Source organism: Ascaphus truei, chromosome 3 (genome assembly GCF_040206685.1).
Source record: "Ascaphus truei isolate aAscTru1 chromosome 3, aAscTru1.hap1, whole genome shotgun sequence".
NCBI lineage: Eukaryota > Metazoa > Chordata > Amphibia > Anura > Ascaphidae > Ascaphus > Ascaphus truei.
This window is the reverse complement of record NC_134485.1, coordinates 419,284,214-419,305,529: the sequence shown is the minus strand read 5'-3', so window position 1 is coordinate 419,305,529 and position 21,316 is coordinate 419,284,214. Positions and strand designations below refer to the sequence as shown.

General features: G+C 44.2%; 1 protein-coding gene across 1 annotated transcript; it reads right to left on the bottom strand.

The window, feature by feature from the left end:
* Window positions 1–859: 859 nt before the first annotated feature.
* DNAJB13 (DnaJ heat shock protein family (Hsp40) member B13) lies at window positions 860–21,147 on the bottom strand. The gene is made up of 8 exons (XM_075592741.1): window positions 21,003–21,147; window positions 19,600–19,703; window positions 17,036–17,197; window positions 15,417–15,574; window positions 13,082–13,195; window positions 10,345–10,458; window positions 7,651–7,727; window positions 860–1,679 (listed from the first exon to the last, which is right to left on the bottom strand). The coding sequence occupies exons 1-8, from the start codon at window positions 21,068–21,070 to the stop codon at window positions 1,526–1,528; spliced, it is 951 nt and encodes a 316-aa protein (XP_075448856.1). The 5' UTR covers window positions 21,071–21,147; the 3' UTR covers window positions 860–1,525.
* Between the last annotated feature and the right edge of the window lie 169 nt (window positions 21,148–21,316).

Below are 21,316 nucleotides of genomic sequence, written 5' to 3'. Positions count from 1 at the left end.
GTTGGATAGCGAAACGTCTTAAAGCGAAACACGTTTTCCCATAGGAACACTGGTTTAAATGAAAGGTTCTGTTCCTGAAGGCATTTTTTTTTTTTTTTTTATAACTTAAATTTTTTATTGAGGTTTACAGATATAATATACAACAGTATGTCTACATGAAGTATAAACTTATAACATATATTGGGTGAGTCCGTCCGGCTTTTCGAGCCCTACTTGGCCGGACGGCGTACCATAATCTAATAGGTTAACTGAACAAGTTTTTGAGCGACGCTAATAATTCAAGATATATCATCGATCATATACACACAAAACAAAACAAAAAAGATGGGAAGGGGAGGAGGGAAGGAGGTGGGGGAGGAGGGAAGGTAAGGGGGGGAGGAGGTACGTTAGACAGTGTCTGTGGTATTTTTCAAATGTAGCAGTCTAGGCTGTGGTCAAGCGCATTGTAAGCGGGTCGACGTTTGACGTCTCGGGGGTGCTGTAGGACCATGTCCTGTGACTCTAGGTTGGAGATAGTTACCCCCTCCCAAGGAGAACGCATCTGTTTCTATTATAGCCAGATTGATTCTCTCTCAACTCCTGGGATATCCGTCTGGGCCAGCCAAGGCGTCCAGACTTTTAGAAAATTGGTGCCAGTGTCGTTAACTTCTCCATCTGGCAGATATCCCAAAGATTCTGAATCGAATTTGGTTTGTCGCCTGAAGGCATTTTTAATGCTAAAATACACAATATTTTACTCGGGCAATAAGATATGCAGCACACATATAAATGATATAGTGTATATACTGTAATATATATATATATATATATATATATATATATATATTATATACATATACACACTATATAATTTGTGTGCTGCGTATCTTATTGCCTGAGTAAAATAAGGTGTATTTTAGCATTAAAAATGCCTTCAGGAACGGAACCTTTCATTTAAACTGTTCCTATGGGAAAACGTGTTTCGCTTTAAGACGTTTCGCTATCCAACGCCATTTTGAGTAACGCATTGTGTTGGATAACCGAGGACTGCCTGTACTGTACAGTGGTATGCAACTGTCAAGTCTCAGGTTAGCACATGTGGGGATGGTGGGTGTGCACTAGAGTAGAGTCCCATACGCACAGCGTTGGATAAGCCGTTTTGGCGTTGTAAAAATGAATATAGGTATGCGTTGGATAAGCCATTCGTTGCAAAACGAGGACTGCCTGTACTTGGTATTTGACTGCAAGCCAGTGGTATGCAAAGTATCTGACAAGTCTATTGTGGACAATAACCCATCTCCCAGGTTACAATGACTTGCTAACAGCAGATCCATTTAACTCTCATCTCGCTGTCAGCACCTGACTTTAGGCACCAAAAACACAGGTTGTGAGCTTATGGGCAAGGCCGGTCTGAAAATACGATGTACAATGTGGGGTAACATGCACTATATTAAAGCAGGTGGGTCTCAATAAGACACTTGGGACTTTTTTTGTTTTTAACCATCTTTCACTATGATAAACATACAATGTATGGGATATTTTACAGCTAAGATAGGAGCGCCTGTCGGATAAGATGCTTCTTCTGTGGGGTGAGATGCTCAGGGAATTGGATGTCAAACTGGATAATGAGATCTCCTTTCTGATTGGGATCTTTGGAGAGCCGCATCCCCTCCCCTGGCACCACTTTGCTGTACTTTGGGCTGAAAGGAAAATGCAAAAGCAGAGTTAGAGATGGGTCTGTGATCTGATCACTGACAGTGCAGAAGGCTTTTGACAAAACAATTTTTTTTCTCCCCATTTCCTCCCCCCCTTCTAGGAAACCACCTGATACCTAGCTCAACCCATCATTTTGTTCTTTGATGCACCTACATAGTATGTGCACTCATCTTAGACACAGAGACCAACAGCATGTGTGTTGGTGCTCAATTTGGATTCATGGGTCAGATACATTGAAGGTTTTCATACATTATGGACCAACAAGGTTCTTCATATAGTAGCTGTCAAAACATTGACGTTCTTGTGCACATACGTGATGGCACATAGTGGCAAATTAAACTTATGGTGTTAAATGTAGGGATCCAACAAGCGCATTAACATGGTGTCAATTTACTCCTCAGCCAGGAACAGAGTAGTCCCTGATGCCCTCTAACATGACGGCAGCACGTATATATATATATATATATATATATACGTGTCAAATATATATATATTGACTTGTGTACGTTCTGTGACTCAAGCTTTAGCCTCGTAGCTGGCCTCTTGGATTGTGTGACCTATCTTTGGTGTAAGCATAGCAGGAAGACTGTATATATTTTGGGTGCCCCAAGATGTAGCCCATATGTCACGGGGTCTGCCACACAGAGGGCACCATTGGGCTTTTCTTTTTTGGAGACCTGCTTTGTGAATGATAAAATGCAGGTTGGATACAGGAGACTTTATTTGAGGCCGGAGGAGCTGAACCAAGAATCCCAAAGACTTCTTGTCGCACCGTTTATCTTTCCTGTTACTATTTTATTGCATTTAAGAGTGGGACCAGTTTTTGCTACACAATTCCTAAAAGCTAAACAACTCCATTTGTATTACTAAATGTGTTTAAGTGGTCATATAAACCGTGTATCAGGTATGTATCTTTATCTATATAGCACCCACAGTGTACTCTGCCTTCTCTACAAAAGAGAGGGGGGGGGGGGGGGGGGAACCAGTACAGGGAATAAAATAGGGAAGGAAATACCTGTCCAGAGAGCTTACAATCTGAGTTATGTTGGGAGACTTGCAGAGAGGAGATGTGGGAATAAGCGCAGTAGATGGCAGTGCTTGGCCACAATGGTTGGTAGGAGTGACTGGGACTAGTGATGTACTGAGTACCCAGCAGGTTTTCAGCTACCCGGACATTACCCAGAACCGGCAACTGAGAAGTGGGCCCGGCCTCAGGTAATGTCAGGGTAGCTAAAAAATACATAATCACTTACCTGCTGTCAGCGACGGAAGGCGAGGAAGACCCATGAGTAAGACGGCGGCGGCAACATCCAGGAAGGTCAGCAGCGGTGGCAGCATCAGCAGTGTGTGTTCAGCTGGCGTGGGAGCTGGGGAACCATGTGACTGGAGCAGGAGCTTTCCTATTGGACAGCCGGCTGAACACACACTTCTGATGCTGCCACCGCTGCTGTCCCTAGATGTCGCTGCCGTCTTCCTCCACCCCCCAGGTAAGTGCCAACCGGTTACCCGGGCGGGTAAATCATTTAATTTTGGCCGGGTACTCGTGTTTAAAGTAGGACCCGGTCCAACATTAACTGGGACAGTATCCATGAGTACAGGCTATTGAAATACTTAATTTAAAAAGGTGAGTTTTTAGGTTTGTCTTAAAAGCTGGAGAGAGAAGGTGCTTGGTGTATACAGAGTGTGAGGGAGTTCCAGGCAAGAGGTCAGTGAGGGGGAAAGGGTTTAAGGCGTGAGAGAGCAGTAGAGGTGAAAGGGGTGGAGAGGAGACGGCTATGGGTAGAGCGCAGGGGTATAACGAGAGATCAAATATGATCTGTAAAGTAGGAAGGAGCAGATGAGTGGGGAGCCTTGAAGGTAAGAAGGAGAACTTTGTGGGTGATTCGAAACTTCATGGGAAGCCAAGAGAGGGATTTAAGGAGGAGACGAGCAGAGACTGTTTTGGGAGAAGGTGACATTATTCTAGCATCCGAATTCTGGATAGATTGCAAAGGAGAAAGATGTGAGGCCGGGAGGCCTGTTAGGTATGTTACAATAATCCAGACAGGAGATAAGGGCATGCATTAGAGTTTTAGCAGTAGATTGACAGAGGAAAAGGCGGATCGTGGCAATAGTACAGGGGGAAAAAGCAACACATTTTAGCCATGCAGTGAATGTATTAGGAAAGGCAAAAATCAAATGTCACTCCTAGGCAACGTGCTTTGGCGACAGGATAGACAGTAGTACCGCTTACTGTGATGGAGAAAGGGGATATTAGGCCAGGTTTAGGGGGAAATGTGTGGAGCTCCGTTTTAGAGATATTACGTTTAAGAGGCGGCGAGGATATAGCCAGGTAGCAATCCGAGATTTAGGGCTGGATTGCAGGAGTGAGAGTAGGGGATGGTTAGATATCTGTGTATCTGCATAGAGATTATACCTGAGGCCAAAAGAGTTGAGGTCACCAGGTGATAGTGTGTAGAGAGAGAACAGGAGAGGTCCCAGAACAGAGCCCTGAGGTACACCAACAGACAGATCAGCAGAATTCGAAGACATGTTAGCAAAGAGAGACAGGAAATGTGTGATGGGAGAGGTATGATGACGAATAGAGATTTTTTGCAGACACCGAAAAAATTTCAACTATTCAGAAGAAGATACAGGCAGTCCTCGTTTTACAACGCTTCGCTTTACAACGAATGGCTTATCCAACGCTATGCAATGCATACCTATATTCATTTTTTCAACGCCAAAATGGCTTATCCAACGCTCTTACAACGCTTTGCAAAGTTGTTTATATGTATATAATATATATGTTATATAATATTATACTATATAATATATTATATTATTATATTTTATATAATACAGTATATACACTATATAATTTATGTGTGTGCTGCATATCTTATTGCCTGCATAAAATATTTTGTGTATTTTAGCATTAAAAATGCCTTCAGGAACGGAACCTTTCATTTAAACAGTGTTCCTATGGGAAAACGTGTTTCGCTTTAAGACGTTTCGCTATCCAACGCCATTTTGAGTAACGCATTGTGTCGGATAACCGAGGACTGCCTGTAGTGATTAACAGTATCAGAGACAGCAGAGAGATAGAGTCGATTAGTAGGGAAAGTGACCTGGGGATTTTGCTTCATGTAGGTCATTGGCTTCTTTAGGGAGATCCAGCACTCCACACCTTTTCACTATAAGTCTAATTTTGGTGCCTGAGACATGGGTCTCCCGGTACAGCCAGGGTCTAGTTAATACTCATGTGCATTATGGCAACCAAGATTTATTTATTTTTTTAATAGGCCTTTCTATTCTGTTTTCCTAGCAATGCAGATGTGTGCCATGAAACTTTACTTGTTCATGGATTGAGGGGCACTCAGACAATTAGGGAAATGCAGTGGGGTTTTTTTCAGGAACCCGCCTGATCTCACTTAATATTAAACTGGCCATGGAGGGCAATTGATGACCTTTAACAGATTCAGAGGTGTCAAAGGGAAAGATGCGTATCTTGAGTGGCAAGCGTCAAAGGCATGCAGTGTCTCCATCGTAAGCAAGCATCATAGACAGGAGTGGACAACTTCAGTCCTCAAGGGCCACCAACAGGTCAGGTTTTCAGGATATCCCGGCTTCAGCAGCGATGGCTCAATCAGTGGCTCGGTCATTCTGATTGAGCCACCTGTTCCGAAGCTGGGATATCCTTAAATACGGACCTGTTTGTGGCCCTTGAGGACTGGAGTTAGCCGCTTCTGCATCCTAGAAGTCCTTTATAGGACACTATAATGTTACAAAGTGATATGTTATAAGATCATTCATGTTAAGTACCACCTTCAGTTATGTTAGATATAAATAGATCAACAGTAACTGGGGAGCAGTGTGACGGTTTTGAGGGTGAGAGTGCTCATATTTAATGCCCTGCATGGGGGGTGGGGGGAGGGAAACTGGGCAGACACACACATACATGGGTAGTATGTACGTGGTAAACAAAGTGACTTGCCCATGGGCATAAGGAGTAGTCACTGGGATTCAAACTGTGCCCACACTGCAAGCTTGTTCTTCTTAGTACTAAACTGATAGGTGGAAGGGAGAGGCATGTGCAGGGGTATTTGGTGATGAGCTTGCAGATAAGTGGGAGTTGATGATCACATAGAATTCTGTAAGTGATGACAACCTGGAATCTGATTCTGGAGCATACAGTCCTCAGTTTAGCATCTTGCACAAGGGAGCAGCAGAGGAACATCTCTGCCTCCATGCCTACACACTTAGGCCCATATTTACTAAGCGGTGCAATGTCATAAGACATCTTGCCGTGCCGGAAAACACTGTTTGGCCCTTTTATTTCACTACTGCAACCTGCTTCTACGCAGCGCTGGTCTTTCCTGCCTGTCTATTCAAAAGGCTGACAGTGGGCTCATCTATCTTACACACAAAGCACAGCACAAAGCCAATAGAAGAATAGCAACACAAGAAGACCAGGCAGGCCATCCCGGAAGGCTGGGGGAATAGACGTTGGAGAGGAGGAGGGGATGAATGGCAGTGTTAAACGCAAAATAGACGTTGCCATTAGAAAGTAATTGGCCACAGTTGCTAGGGGAGTGGGTACAGTGGAAACAAGGCTGACATTTATCGTGGAGGGGGTTGTGAGAGAGAAATTCAAGCATGCAGCTGTATACCAGTAACTTTAACAGTTTGGATGCAAATGGGAGATGATAGGGCAGTAACTTGAGGGAGAGGCTGGGGATTTTAGGATAGGCGTGACAGCAGAATGCTTACAAGATCACTGTAATTGCTGTTTAACTCAGAATCTTCAAAGTCCTTCTGGAAGGGCTCCTGGATCAAGGGAAGAGGAGGGGGGGTGTTGAACTTGGGGGATTTAGTGTGCCCTAAATTCCTGAGGGCCCAGTTCCAGCTACACAGGAGGGCCCAGCTGGGCTATCACAGGAGTTGTGCCTGACTTCTGGTCAGGCCTTACATAAAGTATCAACCCCAGAGCCGCCACGGCCTGGTCCTGGCTCTCACTCCGTGAGGACGTATAAAACCTATGAAAACATTGAGTTTACTCCTGAAGCATGGTAAAATAATGAGTCACGTGCCTACACTGGAGAGGGGAGTAGACGATCCCTCAAAAGCTAGTACCAGTGTCTATAAAATTAGGTTTTAGTTACTAAAGTATGACACAATAGTTGAAGTGAATTTAAAAAAGATGGGTCATTGTGCCCGATTTAGAAAAACATCTACGTTTGGTGTAAAGCACTTTAGACTATTTTAGAAATATTGAAACAATTGTGTTTTTTTTTTTTAAATAGATTCCTTTATCGTTAAAAAGATGAAATAAAAAATTGCAAGTTTGTAAAGTAAAGCGTAGTGGTGCTCTGGGTGTAAAGATAAAAACTAAATACCCTCACACTGCGAACATAGAGTGCTGGAATTATATGTGCTGGCAACAGGCAAGTTGGGTCACAGAAATTCAGGGTCACAGAAGTTCAGGGTCACAGAAGTTCAGGGTCACAGAAGTTCAGGGTCACAGAAGTTCAGGGTCACAGAAGTTCAGGGTCACAGAAGTTCAGGGTCACTGAAATTCAGGGTCACAGAAATTCAGGGTCACAGAAATTCAGGGTCACAGAAATTCCGGTAAGAGATCAAGCTGGGTCCCCTGCATGTGCGGACTCAACGGCATGAGAAAAGTGGTCCTTGTGGTACTGCCAACTCAAGCTTGCCATGTTATGTCCTCGGAAAAGCAAAATGCTGATAAGAGTCAGTCAGGAGATGAGGGTATGAATCCCTTTACTGCTGTCTTTAATAAATAACACTGGAAGGAAGTGAACAAATAAATATCCAAGCAGTGTCCTCCTGGGATGATGTCGCAGGTGAGAATAAACTCTGTCACACACCAAAAAAATGATATCTGTATACTAGAATTATACAATCCTCTCTGCTTCAGATATTACAGATTGAATTACCAGAGCCGTGACTTACTGTACAATATCGTTAATAGGTATATGTAGTAGCCTCTCATCTAATGTTTCCACGGCGACGGTACAACCGATTAGGGCCTGAAAAGAAAAAGCATATATATTTATATTGTACAGTATATATAGCATGGTTATATGGCGGCCCTTGCCTGGGTGCACAGCAGAAAGTAGGGAATACAAACATTGTGCAAAGGCATTGTGCACCCGCGGGACCTACACACGAGGTTCAGCATGGTTTACTGAATCATACAAGCATGGACAATTAGACATTCACATCCTTAGTAAGTTCAAACCTCACACTCACAGTATCATATATTTGGGCCAACTGGAGCGGTACTGGGAAGTAACCTCAAATATACAGCGTAAGCAAAGAAACCCCCAGCACACCCAATGTGACAAGTTATTTCATTCATTTCTGTGTTTTTCTGCTCATAAGTATGGGTCATTTAGTTCAGGGGCGCTCAACTCAGTCATCAACAGATCAGGTTTAAAGGATATCCCTGCTTCAGCACAGTTGCCTGAATCAGTCCCAGCTTCAGCACAGGTAGCTCAATCGGTCCCTGCTTCAGCACAGGTGGCTCAATCAGAGGCTCGGAGCCTCTGATTGAGCCACCTGTGCTGAAGCTGTTATCCTTAACAGCTGACCTGCTGGGGGGTCTTGAGGACTGAAGTTGAGCCCCCCTGATTTAGTTCAATCTTTTAGCCAAAACATGTCGAGCCTGCAACCATGTCAAGGTAAATAAACCCTGTCAGCCGGTTCCTACACGAACCATTTTATACCGTGGCCTTTGTATTTTCTCATGATTGCAGGCAGGACCTTTATTGGCTAAAATATTGAACTAAATGTTTATGAGAAGAAAAGAACATATAGAAACTGACTATTTATCCTATTGGATGTGCATTGGGCCTTCGCTGTTTGCTGTTCTCCGAGCGTCTACGTTTCGGTTCGCTTTGGGACCTCCTGCTGGTCACAATATGACAATGCACAGTAGTCACCTGAACGTCTGCCGACAAGACTGAAGTTCTGGGATTTATAAATAAAAGTGCACAGCAAATAAAAATATCACGTGCTGGCATATTCACATGTCTCAGACAGGTCTGCGACCCTGTCATTCCCCATTATCTCTTAGCATGCAGTGCTTCAATGACATGCAAATGAGCACAGAGTCACCTTCTACTTCATGTCCATTTTGGACATGGCCCCCTATGAGCTTCTGCCTGCCGCATTACACAGCATTTCTGCACAGCCCGGGGTAAAGAAGTGCAGAGCCAGTAACCCCACTCACTGACAGCTGTTTGGACCTTATGTGAATGCGCTCACAAGTGGTATTTTTATTTGCTGTACACTATATGGTGGAGGGTTTTTGTCACTTTTTTAAACACCATAACTTATATCAGGGGTGCGCGAGACAGCTGGCGGCAGTAGAAGACCATGTCAGCCGACACCGGAAGTCAGACGCCGGTCAATTTCCGGTGTTACATTGCGTTCCTCCCCTGCTGTCTCCTGTGCTGCTCCGATCGCATGTCTTCTCCTGCCGCCGCCAAGCCACCGCCGCCCGCTGTTTCAACTTGTTCCATCGGCTGACATGGTCTTCTACTGCCACCAGCTATCTGACTCCTGTGCCACTCCGCTCCTGCAGTGCGGCCGCCGGTAAGCGAGAAGGGGGGGCCGCAAAATGTCAGATATTTTCCGTATTATCCGACACGGTATTGGTCCTGTTTTAAGTCGGATAACCTAGACCCTACTGTACATAAAATAAAAGGTTTTTTTTTAACATATATGTGAGCATCTTTTTGTATCTTTAGAAATCGCTATTCCTCCCTTTGTTTTTTGTCCTTTATTTTCCACTAGCTGAAAGTCCCCGGCGTTGCTCAGGAATTCTAAGAAACCAAAAAATATTGAGATTTATAAATGGATAATTAAATTTTTTACTTTCTTAATGTATTTGTATTCTAATGCTGTGGATAAACTATATTTTTGGTTTTTTTATCAGGCGCAAAAACACATTTTTTTCCAGTTCCCGCTCCGTGCAAAACATGGATTTTCTAAATTCGGCTCAGCTACTTTCAATTTGGGTAAAATCAGTGCAGTTTTTCATTCTGCCGTCTCAGTTCAAAATGGCGTCCAATTGTATCCAAACAGACAAAAACCTGCCCCATGATGTCAGGAACTGTCATGCAAAATGTGGCTACGATATCTTAGGCTGGGATTAAACGCTCGCTTGCCTGCGCGAGTGCGAGCGCATGCCGAGCAGCGCGGCTTTAGCACAGCCCATCTGTAAACTCTCCTGGAAAGCGATGTTCAGGCCAGGGGGGCACGGCCGTGACGTCACGCGGCTGGTTTGCCCTCATTGGCTGAACCGCCGCCGTGACCATCGCTTGGCCGCCGCGCCAAAAGACAAAAATCTTTGTCTTTAGAAAACGCGGTCCCGCAATCGCGCTCCGTTGTGTGTATGCGCGCGAGAAACAGGGGCGGCCTCATAGGGAGTCTGCAATTTGCTTTTGCCGCCCGCCCGCTCGCACTCACAAAAGCACGGAGTATAAGCTCAGACTTAGGAGGTGTCCACATGCAAAGCGAACAGACATACCACTTTCCAAAACATATAGTACATTGTAGCAGAAATTAAGCAAAAAAATAAATAAAATAACAATGAGATAAATAATATAGAGGAAAAGACAAGTATATTAAGCGCCTTACCTTTCCCAGTGCTATATTTGAGATGTATACCAAATCGTTGCCCTGCCTTTTAAACCTTGGATGAGGTTTCTCCTTCACAGTGAAGATTATGTCCGCCGGGATAATATTGGGGCCCTAGGAAGAATATGAAATATCATATACAAAAGTAATTCATGGAGCAGAAGAGCCCAGTCTGAGTCTCAGCTCTTCTTGTGATGTTGGAGAAGTCACCTTACATCCTTGAGCACCAACCGTAGAATGTAAGCTCTTTGGCCCAGGGACTCACTGTGCCCTATATATAAAATATATATATAATTTCCCTCCTTTTTTGTTCCACATAAAGATGAAAATATGATTACTGTGCACTGGTGCTGATGTTTAAACCTACATATGTGATATAGAATTAGACACAGGCAGTTCTATTTTAAGCCAATGGTGTTTGTTAACCCTAAGGGCTGGGACCCGCTGCGCTCGGCGGCGCGGGCGGCCGCACGAGCGTTCCCCACCAGCAGGGGAATCCCCACCGAGCCGGTCCCGGTCCCCCCTGGCTGCACAGCTCGCTACAGGCTGTGACGCGTCAGCCGCTAGCGGATACAAGAGAATTGTATTCCCTAGCGTCGACGCGTCACGTGGTGTGGCTGTGAGCCAATGAGGAGGGGAGGCCTGTCGGCAGCGCGGGAGCGCTGACGGAGGGAGCGGGGCCTTAGCCTTAGTCCCGGTGATGTCGCCTCACCCCAAACCTGCCGGACCTGGAGAAAGATAAAGCCCTCACTGACCTTGTCAATCAGTAAACAATCTGTGTCATCTTGTGTGCCCTTCCCATCTCAGTAATGTGCCGTGCAGTGTTATAAGATAAGGGAATATAATGATTGAATACATTACATAGTAACTAAACAACTAATTTATGTCTAAACTACAATAAAAAATATTCAGGCTTAAACAAACAATTCCCACGCAATAAAAACTCTGATTATCAGCACTTTTATCACCAGTCATACTGCTGGGTAACGCAGAACTGCCCTTTAACGGTCAGAGAAAGTAAATACACTTTATATATCAATTATCTTCCATTACAGTGCACAGAGACAACTCCTTTTTATAGTGCACCTTTTGCAGCACATGGGGAATATTATATTTTGTTGTATTAATTCAAGTAGGTGTGAATGCAAATCCAACTCCGGTCCACACAGAAATGCTGGATTTCCTAGAATCCATCTAAAAATCAGATCGGGGTGAACTGAAACAGCGGCAACAATACATTTAATTAAAAAATAAATAATTATTTCCCCTTAAAGCAGCCATCCCACCTAACTAGCCCCCTTTTCTGTGTTTTACAGGATTGGAACAGGGGGGGAGTGGGGTCCACCAGAGTTGAACTGCGCTGTTTTTAGGACCCCTGGTTCCGAAGATACTTACTTCCTGGTTTTTAAGGGTGAATTAAATGGGCGTCCAATAGGAAACTGCAACCGATGATGTGGCTTCCAACTGGCCCGAGATTTACCAGCTAATTTGTTTCCCCTGGAGGGAGATTTAAACCTGATAACTTTATCGGTATGTATCTCAGGCTCCGGGATGTCCCTGGAAATAGTGGTGTTCAGCACCAAGGGACTTTCCAGCTGCAACTTGTGATACCTTCTAAAGGTCCAACTTCAGTTCTCCATAGTGGCAGTTGTACATAATCGTGCAGGACCTCAGAAGTATCTTCTTCAGTCGTTACCAGACTATGACAAACCCTCAAATGTTGAACAATGAAAAGGAATTGCAACCTAAAAATAATCTACGCTGCCCCAGAAACAATGCATCTGTTGGAACTCTGCAGACCCTCTTGTGATGAACCTCATCCCGATGCCTGTACTGTATCTCTCGACCATCTGCCCAAAGAACCTCAAACAGAGGAGATTTTAGGAATTACCATTGAAAGATCAGACATACATGGAAGAACCTAGGTTGTATAATGTATGGAACATGGGGCTGAAACTAAGAATCTGGAGGGCACCCCTCTTTGATTTAAACATGGGGCGTTGAGCCCCCTCTGCTTTTCCATTACAATAGGATTTCCATTTTCTACAAACGTTCAATCGCATCATCGAGCATTATCTTTCTATGTATGAGACAGCCCGAGGACCTTTAGCCGTCTCCCCAACACAACCCCCGCAAGATAGCTCTTGTACTCGGTATGATCACAATGCAAACACCGCCCCCCCCAACACTCAGGAAGGTTACAGCAGTCCTAGTATGGAATATTGACTGATTGGCTGGTGTCTCCTTAGCAGAAACACTGCTGTATGTGCCATGATTTCCCCGTGGCCACGGAGGCAACTAAAGCATTTAAGGAACTGGGACAGTGTTATGGTAACCACCATGGCTACTACCAAATTTGAATGCAAGAATGGAGATCAAAGATGATTTTTTTCTGTACTGTTTTACTCACCATCCCTTAGCCCATTTTTGCAAAACTGGAATGAGGAATTATTTCCCTTCTTCATCTGCAAAAAGGGGGGGGGGGTGCCTTGGCATGTTTTGCAAGCTTAAAATGCTTTGGACAAAATATTTTGTTGAATGACCCTCACTTGTGAAAAGAAAAACAGATAAGTATTTAACTATATAATTAGTCATAATGAATGTAGCACGGGGGATTTTTTGCCTGTTGTTATATACATGAGGTCACAATCCCAGTAGTGCTTCTTTGACACAAATATACATATAGTGTGGTGGGTTTGGGTTCTGAGCTTACAGGGGCTGTGTGTGTGTTCCTTACCTGGTCACCTTCATTTGTAAAAGTGATTTTGGTGCCTTGGTTCCAGCCAGGACATACATCTATGGATAGAATCTTGTCCCGTATGCTGGATGTATGTCCATCTTCATTCATTACCTAAGGGTTGTGGTAAGGCTGTTAGACATTCCTAATTTAATATCAACTGAAGTACACACGGATGCAATGAAAGATGTGTGCAAGATCATTAAGGAAAAACCAGCCCCAGCAAGCAGACTACAAGAGCCACAACAATGACTTACAGGCACACCCCGCATTAACGTACGCAATGGGACCGGAGCATGTATGTAAAGCAAAAATGTACTTAAAGTGAAGCACTACCTTTATTCCACTTATCCATGCATGTACTGCACTGCAATCGTCATTTACGTGCATAACAGATGTAAATAACGCATTTGTAACAGGCTCTATAGTCTCCCCGCTTGCGCACAGCTTCGGTACAGGTAGGGAGCCGGTATTGCTGTTTAGGACGTGCTGACAGGCGCATGCGTGAGCTGCCATTTGCCTATTGGGCGGTATGTCCTTACTCGCGAGTGTACTTAAAGTGAGTGTCCTTAAACTGGGGTATGCCTGTATACTGCTAACAAAATGAAAGGTGCTTGGAAATTTATTTAATAAAGGCACAACATATATATTTTAGTATATACAGTATATAATATGTAATATATAGTGATATAGATACAGTGACGTTATTCAGGATATTGATATAGGGAAATATTTCAGGACCAGAAATAGATGGATCGAAATAGAATGTTATGTTGTGAGTTCTGTTTTGGACTAGAAGTATAGACGGTCGTGATACTATATAATAGACCAGCTTGAGAGTCCGTTACAGGTGAAGTTCTAATGCACAGAGCTTTCCAGGCTGCCGAGTCTCTCTTTCATGGGTACATAAGAAGTAAAAACACGTGAGATTTCACAGGCTCTGCACAAACATGAAGAACGAGCCCCTGCATACTAGTGCAGGGAGATTTAAAGTAGATCTCCCAAGGAGCCACATCAGAAAACAGTTAGAAGCAGAAGGGCCACAAGTTTGTTGAAGTCTTAAAAATTATTATATTTCATTAGTTTGCAATATAATATATATTATATTGCAGATTTTACAATATATATTTATGTTTGTACACACACACACCTTACTTTAACTTTAACGTGAGTTTCAGTTTGAATAAATACACTTAGCTGCCTAAGGATCTAGTGTGACATTAGCAGCAGTGGTCCAGTAAAATATATCATCTTTATTTTCCACAATTTAAGAAAGTTGAGGCCAACTCTTTCCCTAAAATCCAAACGCCTGCCTGCCCGTGGCGAGTTGATTTTAGTAGCTGGCGAGTAGGGCGGCCGTCGGTAGAAGAGGAGGACTGAAGACCACGGGAAGACAAGTGGCGGCAGGAGACGAGGACCGAGGACCACCATGTCAGCGGAGCAGGGCAGCAGAGGCGCTAGACAGCGGGCGGCGCCAGGAGAAGAGCATTGACACCATGTGTGTGGCCCAGGAGGACGGCCGGATAGGAGCTGCGCTGTGGCAGCGGAAGTCAGTAAAGACTTCCGGCTCGGACCGCTGGGGCGCGCTCCTACCTGGCCGTCCTCCTGTGCTGCTCACATGGTGTCAATGCTCTTCTCCTACCGCCGCCCGCTGTCTAGTGCCGCTGCTGCCCTGCTCCGCTGATATGGTGGTCCACTGTCCTCTACTCCCCCCGGCCGCTGTGTTCCTCCTCTGATGCAGTGCTCCACCGAAGTCAGGTAAGTGAGAGGAAGAGAAGGAGGGGGGGTGAGAGGATGAGGGGTGAGAGAAGAAGAAGAGGAGAGGGAGAGGAATGAAAGAGGAGAGGGAGGGGAGTGAAAGAGGAAGAGGAGAAGGAGGGGGTGAGAGAGGAGAGGGGTGAGGAGTGAAAGAGGAAGAGAAGGAGGGGTGAGAGAGGAAGGGGAGAATAAATATATATCATAACATCTCAATAACACAAAAAGACAATGGTGAGTAAAGATATTACTTTCATCCAGGACCTGATGAAGACCCCCCTGGGGACGGAAACGTTGGGTCTGTATGTGGAGCATGTAACAATAAAGTAATATCTTTAGTCACAATTCTATTTTTGTCCTTTCTGGTGCTGGTATACATGTCTTCTTCAGGTGTTCATTGTTTGTACAGAAATTCTTTAGCAAGTACAAACCAGCCTCAAGGGCCCTACCTAACAAGTGAGTGCCATATACACACACACACACACACACACACATATATATCCCATTACATTATATCATTATGTATCCCATGAACATCCCCTTTGGCTGCGACAGATTGATTTTTCATTTCTTTACTTACCCTGCGAGAAATTTTGATCTTCTTGGTGCAGCCGAAAAACAAATCCTCAAGGGACAGGTACAGATCTCTCTCGATCGGAGGGTCCTGTTTCTTCACCCCTCTGCCACGCAGCCCCCCGAATGCTGTGATCACCTCAGAACCGTCCGGCTTGAAAAAATCTGGGATGGAATAAAAGAAAAAACAGTCAGAACACTCCCTTACAATGGAAAACAAATGTGCGGCCCCTTTACCTGATGTGTGAGAAAGCTCCAGTAGCTGTATGCTCCGGGAGAAAGGCAGATATGTTGTAGGTTGTGACACCTTTATTGTATCAACAAGAGAGCTCTTCATAACTCAATTATAGTGTGTTGTGTAGTGTGTATTACCAGCACACATGAACAAGAGACCTGTGAGGTTTCAAAGGCTCTGTACAATCTCATTTCATCTATGACGAACGCTCATGTTGGTCCATTAAATGGTGCCACAAACCCACAACAGAATGTCCTTTCACGTAAATATTTTACATGGCATACAATGGATGTTGTGATTGCATCAAATATACAGTGTGCAGGGTTGTTTTCTCCAAGGACAGGAAACGTTGAGGTCGGGCATGTTATAAAGATGGTAGAACAGGATGAGGGAGCGGGATATGTGACATAAAAAACAGAATAGAAAAACACACATAGGGTAATCAAACACAGAGATTGACGGAGCAAGGTTGCTGTTTCCAGGCGGCCGCAATAGGAAGCAGCTCCAGTGACGCTCGGACGCGTTCCCCTGGTCCACGTGAGAGGGTGGTGAGAACGCCGTGGTCCTGCGCCTGGAATTCTACGTGTGTGATTTAAAAAACTGCGCAAATTGTAAGTGCGCATCCCGGAGGGATTATTTTAATCTTACTAGTTATTAAATCAGTTCAGATTGACTGCGCTACGGGGTCTCCCTCTTTCTATCCTAAAGAATACCTACACAGCACCCAACCCCAGGCGCTGTTTCTATCCATGATGGAATTCATCTACACACCAGAACATGGAGTGTGACATGCTCTCTTTACTCACAGCTATGCGAGTATAATGATTGAAGATTAGTAGGATGCAATCTCTGTGTTTGAGTACTACCCTAGGTGTGTTTTTCTATTCTGATTTTAACATCACGCATCCCTCTCCTCATCCTGTTCTACTACTGTCTGTGAGAAAATGAGAAGACTGTTTTCTGTTGGAGGGTGAGTGGGAGGCTCAGTGCATTTATTGTATTTTCTTTTGGTTTGCACTTATTATTTTATATTAAGTGTAATTATAACGTTTTCCACTGGGTGTCACTGTTTACACTTATATTTGAATACACATTTCTTTAAATAAATATTCTATAATCACTGCAAGAGCGCCAGTCCTGTTGTTGTTTGTGTTACAGGTTATAAAGATACTCATTAACGTTATACAGTGCAAACATGTTTATTTTCAGGGGAACAGATAAAACAACAAATAGTCTGCACTCCCAAGCTTTAGCAGTTCACTCATCTCTTCTATAGTTTCGATAGTTCCCTCCCGTGTTATAATCGTGCACAGATTCAGACAGTGTATTGGCATAGAAACACCATCATACACTTGTTAAATAAACCACACATCATAGCTTCGTCCTCATACCTGCAAAGGGATTATCTCCTCCAAAGAACTCCTTAAAGATTTTGTCAGCGTTCCCATGAAACACATAACCGGAGGTCCAGGCTCCCTCCCCTCCGAACTCTGGGGGGATTCCACCCTTCAGACCCTCTTCTCCAAACTTATCATAGGTGGCTTTTTTCCTAGCTGATGGGAAGAAAACAAAAATGCTGATGCAACGTGGTTCCTTGCATTGTCCATCCCTACTAGGTATACAAAGCAATTTATTGTAGGCCACTCTGTGCTTAGCCAAGGAGTGTTAAGAGCAGCGGAGTGCCAATCGCTGGCTTTTGCCAGGAGAGTTACGCCCTGCGATTTAATGTGGGCATATGCGCCCGGAGCAGTGTATCATTCTGGGGCTTGACAGGGCAGCACGGAGGGCATAATAGAGACAGAGAAACCAAGTTGTATATATCTATGTACATTCGTATTCGTATAGGTAATGTACGAATCGCTTAACAAAATAACCAGTCGTGTACAAGAAATGATCATGCAAACACATATAAAAGCACTTTTAGGAAAAAGAGTCGTAAGGTCTAGTGAGCTCGTATATGTGATAACTACAATACAAAATACAAGGAAGTCTTTACATAATGTTTTTACATGGCCACACAACCAGCTGCATACGCACTTACCCTCTTAACCTGTCCCTACTCAATTTGCATGTACTTCTGTCTTCTACAATAACCATTAGATTGTAAGCTCTTTGGGGCCCAAGAACCCTCTCTCTCAGCGATTACTTTGATGTATTATGCACTCATTGTACTGTATAATTCTTCCTTCATTATGCAATGTATAATATCTAGGTAAAGAGCTGCGTACACTGGCTGGCACGACATTGATACAAATACATACATAAATATGTGTTAGGGCAAAGGACACATCTATACAGAGGTTAACACGGGTACGCTTGTGAGAGCGTGGGGATGAACTTCGCTCAAACGTAGTGTAGAGGGTAGATGTGTAGTGGACAAATTCAAAAATCCCAAACAGCTGAGAATGGCTGGTGCACACTGGGGAAGGTTGAATGAATGCACTGAGATAGAGAAGAATCCCCTTGACTCGGCACAAAAACACCCAGTAAATTAAAAGTTAATTTTATTGGTTATATCATTAAAACATAGGTGTAAGAGATTAAGACCGAAACAAACAAACAAACAAACAAATAAACATTAAATTAAAAGTCGGAGAGGCTTGACAAGGGTAAAGGAGTGACTAAGCAACACTGAGTGAAGATAAACCCAATATACCCAGTGTCTCCGAAACGCTTGGACTAGAAGGACGCCCTTGCCTCTCCGTCGCTGGTTAGCTGACGTCACACGTACCCGACGTACGTTTCAGCAATAGGCTTCATCGGGGGACCCCGATGAAGCCTGTTGGTGAAACGTACGATGGGTACGTGTGACGTCAGCTAACGATCGACGTCGGCTGATTCAGAGAGGCAAGGGCGTCCTACTAGTCAGAGCGTTTCGGAGACTGTGGCCATGGACAGCAAGAACGCTGACATTTTTGTATGATTGTATCCTCAGTTTATATGCAATATATCTATGGTCATACATGTTCACTCTTATATACAGCCACTGAGCTGAGTACTGAATATAACACTTCTAAACTTTGTAAGAAGTGTTTTTCCCTAAGTACTACCGAACTGAGCAAATAAAGGTATTTTTGCTCATTGGTGGAGGGGCTACTATACCCACCCACTTATTTGGGTTGCTAGTTTCAACTTCCTCATAGGATTTCTATCTAGCATTTACCCTATATCACTGTCTCTAAAGATTTTACATCACCCCATCATTTAAGAACTAGACAGTTCACCACACGGTGATATCACTCATTGGCATTATAAGCTCACATATAGAGCCTTCATTTCCATAGTCAGTCCAGCTACTGCACGGTCTAGACATTACTGCATAGATACATCTTTGTATAGGGCTTATTACACCCTACGTAGGTCATAGGAGTCACAACACAATTATTACACTGTGATTAAGAGGTATATTGGGTTTACCTTCACTCAGTGTTGCTTAGTCACTCCTTTACCCTTGTCAAGTCTCTCCGACTTTAAATTTAATGTTTATTCTTTTGTTTGTTTCGGTTGTATTCCCTTACACCTATGTTTCAATGATATAACTAATAAAATTAACTTTTAATTTACTGGGTGCTTGTGTGCCGTGTCAAAGGGATTCTTTTCTATCTCAGTGCATACATCTCTACACAGTAACTTGTACAGTCACACGAGTTCACAGGTCGCCTCGGGTGCACGGAAGTGTGAAGAGGTGGCAAACTGGATACAAACAAATTATCTAGATCGAGAAAGAACCGGCACTCCCGAGGTCTTGAAAAAAAGATTCTTTATTCTGGATGAATCGACGTTTCAGTCACCAACTGGGACCTTTGTCTTGACAAGACCTTAGGAGAGCCGGTTCTCTCTCTATCTGGAGAATTTGTTTGCATCAGATTTATACACAGACACGAGACAAAAACCGGCGCGTTTCGCCAGTGCATCTTCCATAAAACATCAGGATAACAAAGTGACTGCTACTTACGGTCACTCAGCACATCATAAGCTTCTGCAATCTGTTTAAATCGGTGTGGGGCCGCGGGTTCGCTGTTTTTTAAGGGATGGAATTTCAAGGCGAGCTTCCGGTATCTGAAACAGGGTCAAAGGCATCAGTTTCAGCTCTGCTTCCAACCACAGAATTCCTAGTTATCCTTGTTATTCTCTAAAGACACCTTCCATTTACTGCTGGGCCGACATATAGACCTCCTTCCTCATAAGAGGCGACAGCAACACATTTCAAACCAGTGATAGAGATTTTACGCATTGAAGCGCATACAATGTACTAAGCCTCAGCACATTATGTTGATAAACAAACCTTAATGGTTAAAAAAAATGAGATATGTTAGATTTTGGTAGAAAATTAATAAATGACCCAGATTTATCACCTCCTTAAACATGTCACTGCTAATAGTGCACTTTGGTCCTAGGAGGGATTGACCCTTTAAATTCCAGAATGATAATCCCATTGAAATCTATAGGGGGGGGGGGGGATGTGTGACTGAGTGATCCTATTGAAGTTATATGTAGAAAATGATGCGTGTGATACAGTGGTCCCTTAAGGGGAATGGTCTATGACTATGTTATGAAATGTATACGAGGCAAATATGTACAGGGATGGGATTAGAGCCATTGTGATGCCATCTACGTGTCTAGTATGGTGATCATATTGACATCTTCCTGTGTGTAAATGATGTGCACGGAAGTCTTTACAAGGTAAATAATTTGTGTTAAGGAGATGATCCCACTGATGTCGAAATCGATGCCAATGATTTGTGCCATAGGGTGATACCATTGCCGTTTATAACATAGGAGGGTAATGGTATGTGTAATAGGATGACCCCATTCAATTCTATATGAGAATAACCATTATGTATAACGATGACAGATCCCATTGATTTGTATATAGGGAAGACTGTGATGTGCAATAGAGAGATCCCATCAAAGTCCATACGGGGGGCAATGAGTAATAAAGTAATCCCAGTGAAGTCCCCATTGCAGCAACTTTTGTGTGGAATAGGAAGAATACATGCGTGTAACTAGTATGAAATAGTGTGATCCCATTCCCATTTAACATTGTGGTGCAGCTGATGGGTATAACTATGTGTGGGGTGAAGGGGGTGAGGGAGGCGGGGGGAGGCTGTGCTGCCCATTACCTGCTGCCCTCGCCAGCCCTCCCTGTCTCCTGGGTATGGTATGGGGGACCCTGCACTGCCTCCTGGGTATGTTTTGGTGGACCCCAGAACTACCTCCTGGGTACAGTTAGGGGGAGCCCCGCACTGCCTCCTGGGTACGGTTACGGGGAGCCCCGCACTGCCTCCTGGGTACGGTTAGGGGGAGCCCCGCCCAGCCTCCCGGGTACGGTTACTGCCTCCTGCTGCTGGCACTCACGCTTGGTTAATGCCTGCATGGTGTGCGCTGCGCGTGATCCCCAGCACCGCATAGTAATCCTGCCCCATGTCCGCGCGGCCGCCGCTGCTCTCACCGCCGCTGTCTGTTTTACACCCGTTGCTAGGGACGCCCGGGCGCAGAGCATCACGGGAGATGTAGTTCGCGCTCGTGTAGTTGCCACGGAGCAAGGACACTACAGATCCCACAATGCCTTACGCGCAGCATCCTCCTACAGGGCATTACAGCACTGCTGTGCGTTTACGGAGCTGAATGGGGGTTTTGTTATTGAATCTCTCCTGAGTTGTAATTGTAAT

What these genes read in the sequence shown, in the direction of transcription:
- DNAJB13 (XM_075592741.1), bottom strand. Translation starts at nt 21,070, where the DNA reads ATGGGGCAGGATTACTATGCGGTGCTGGGGATCACGCGCAGCGCACAC. An exon ending in TTACAAATGAAGGTGACCAG is followed by an intron (nt 10,459 to 13,081) that starts GTAAGGAACACA and finishes TATTCTTCCTAG; the next exon opens with GGCCCCAATATTATCCCGGC. An exon ending in CAAATATAGCACTGGGAAAG is followed by an intron (nt 7,728 to 10,344) that starts GTAAGGCGCTTA and finishes TTTTCTTTTCAG; the next exon opens with GCCCTAATCGGTTGTACCGT.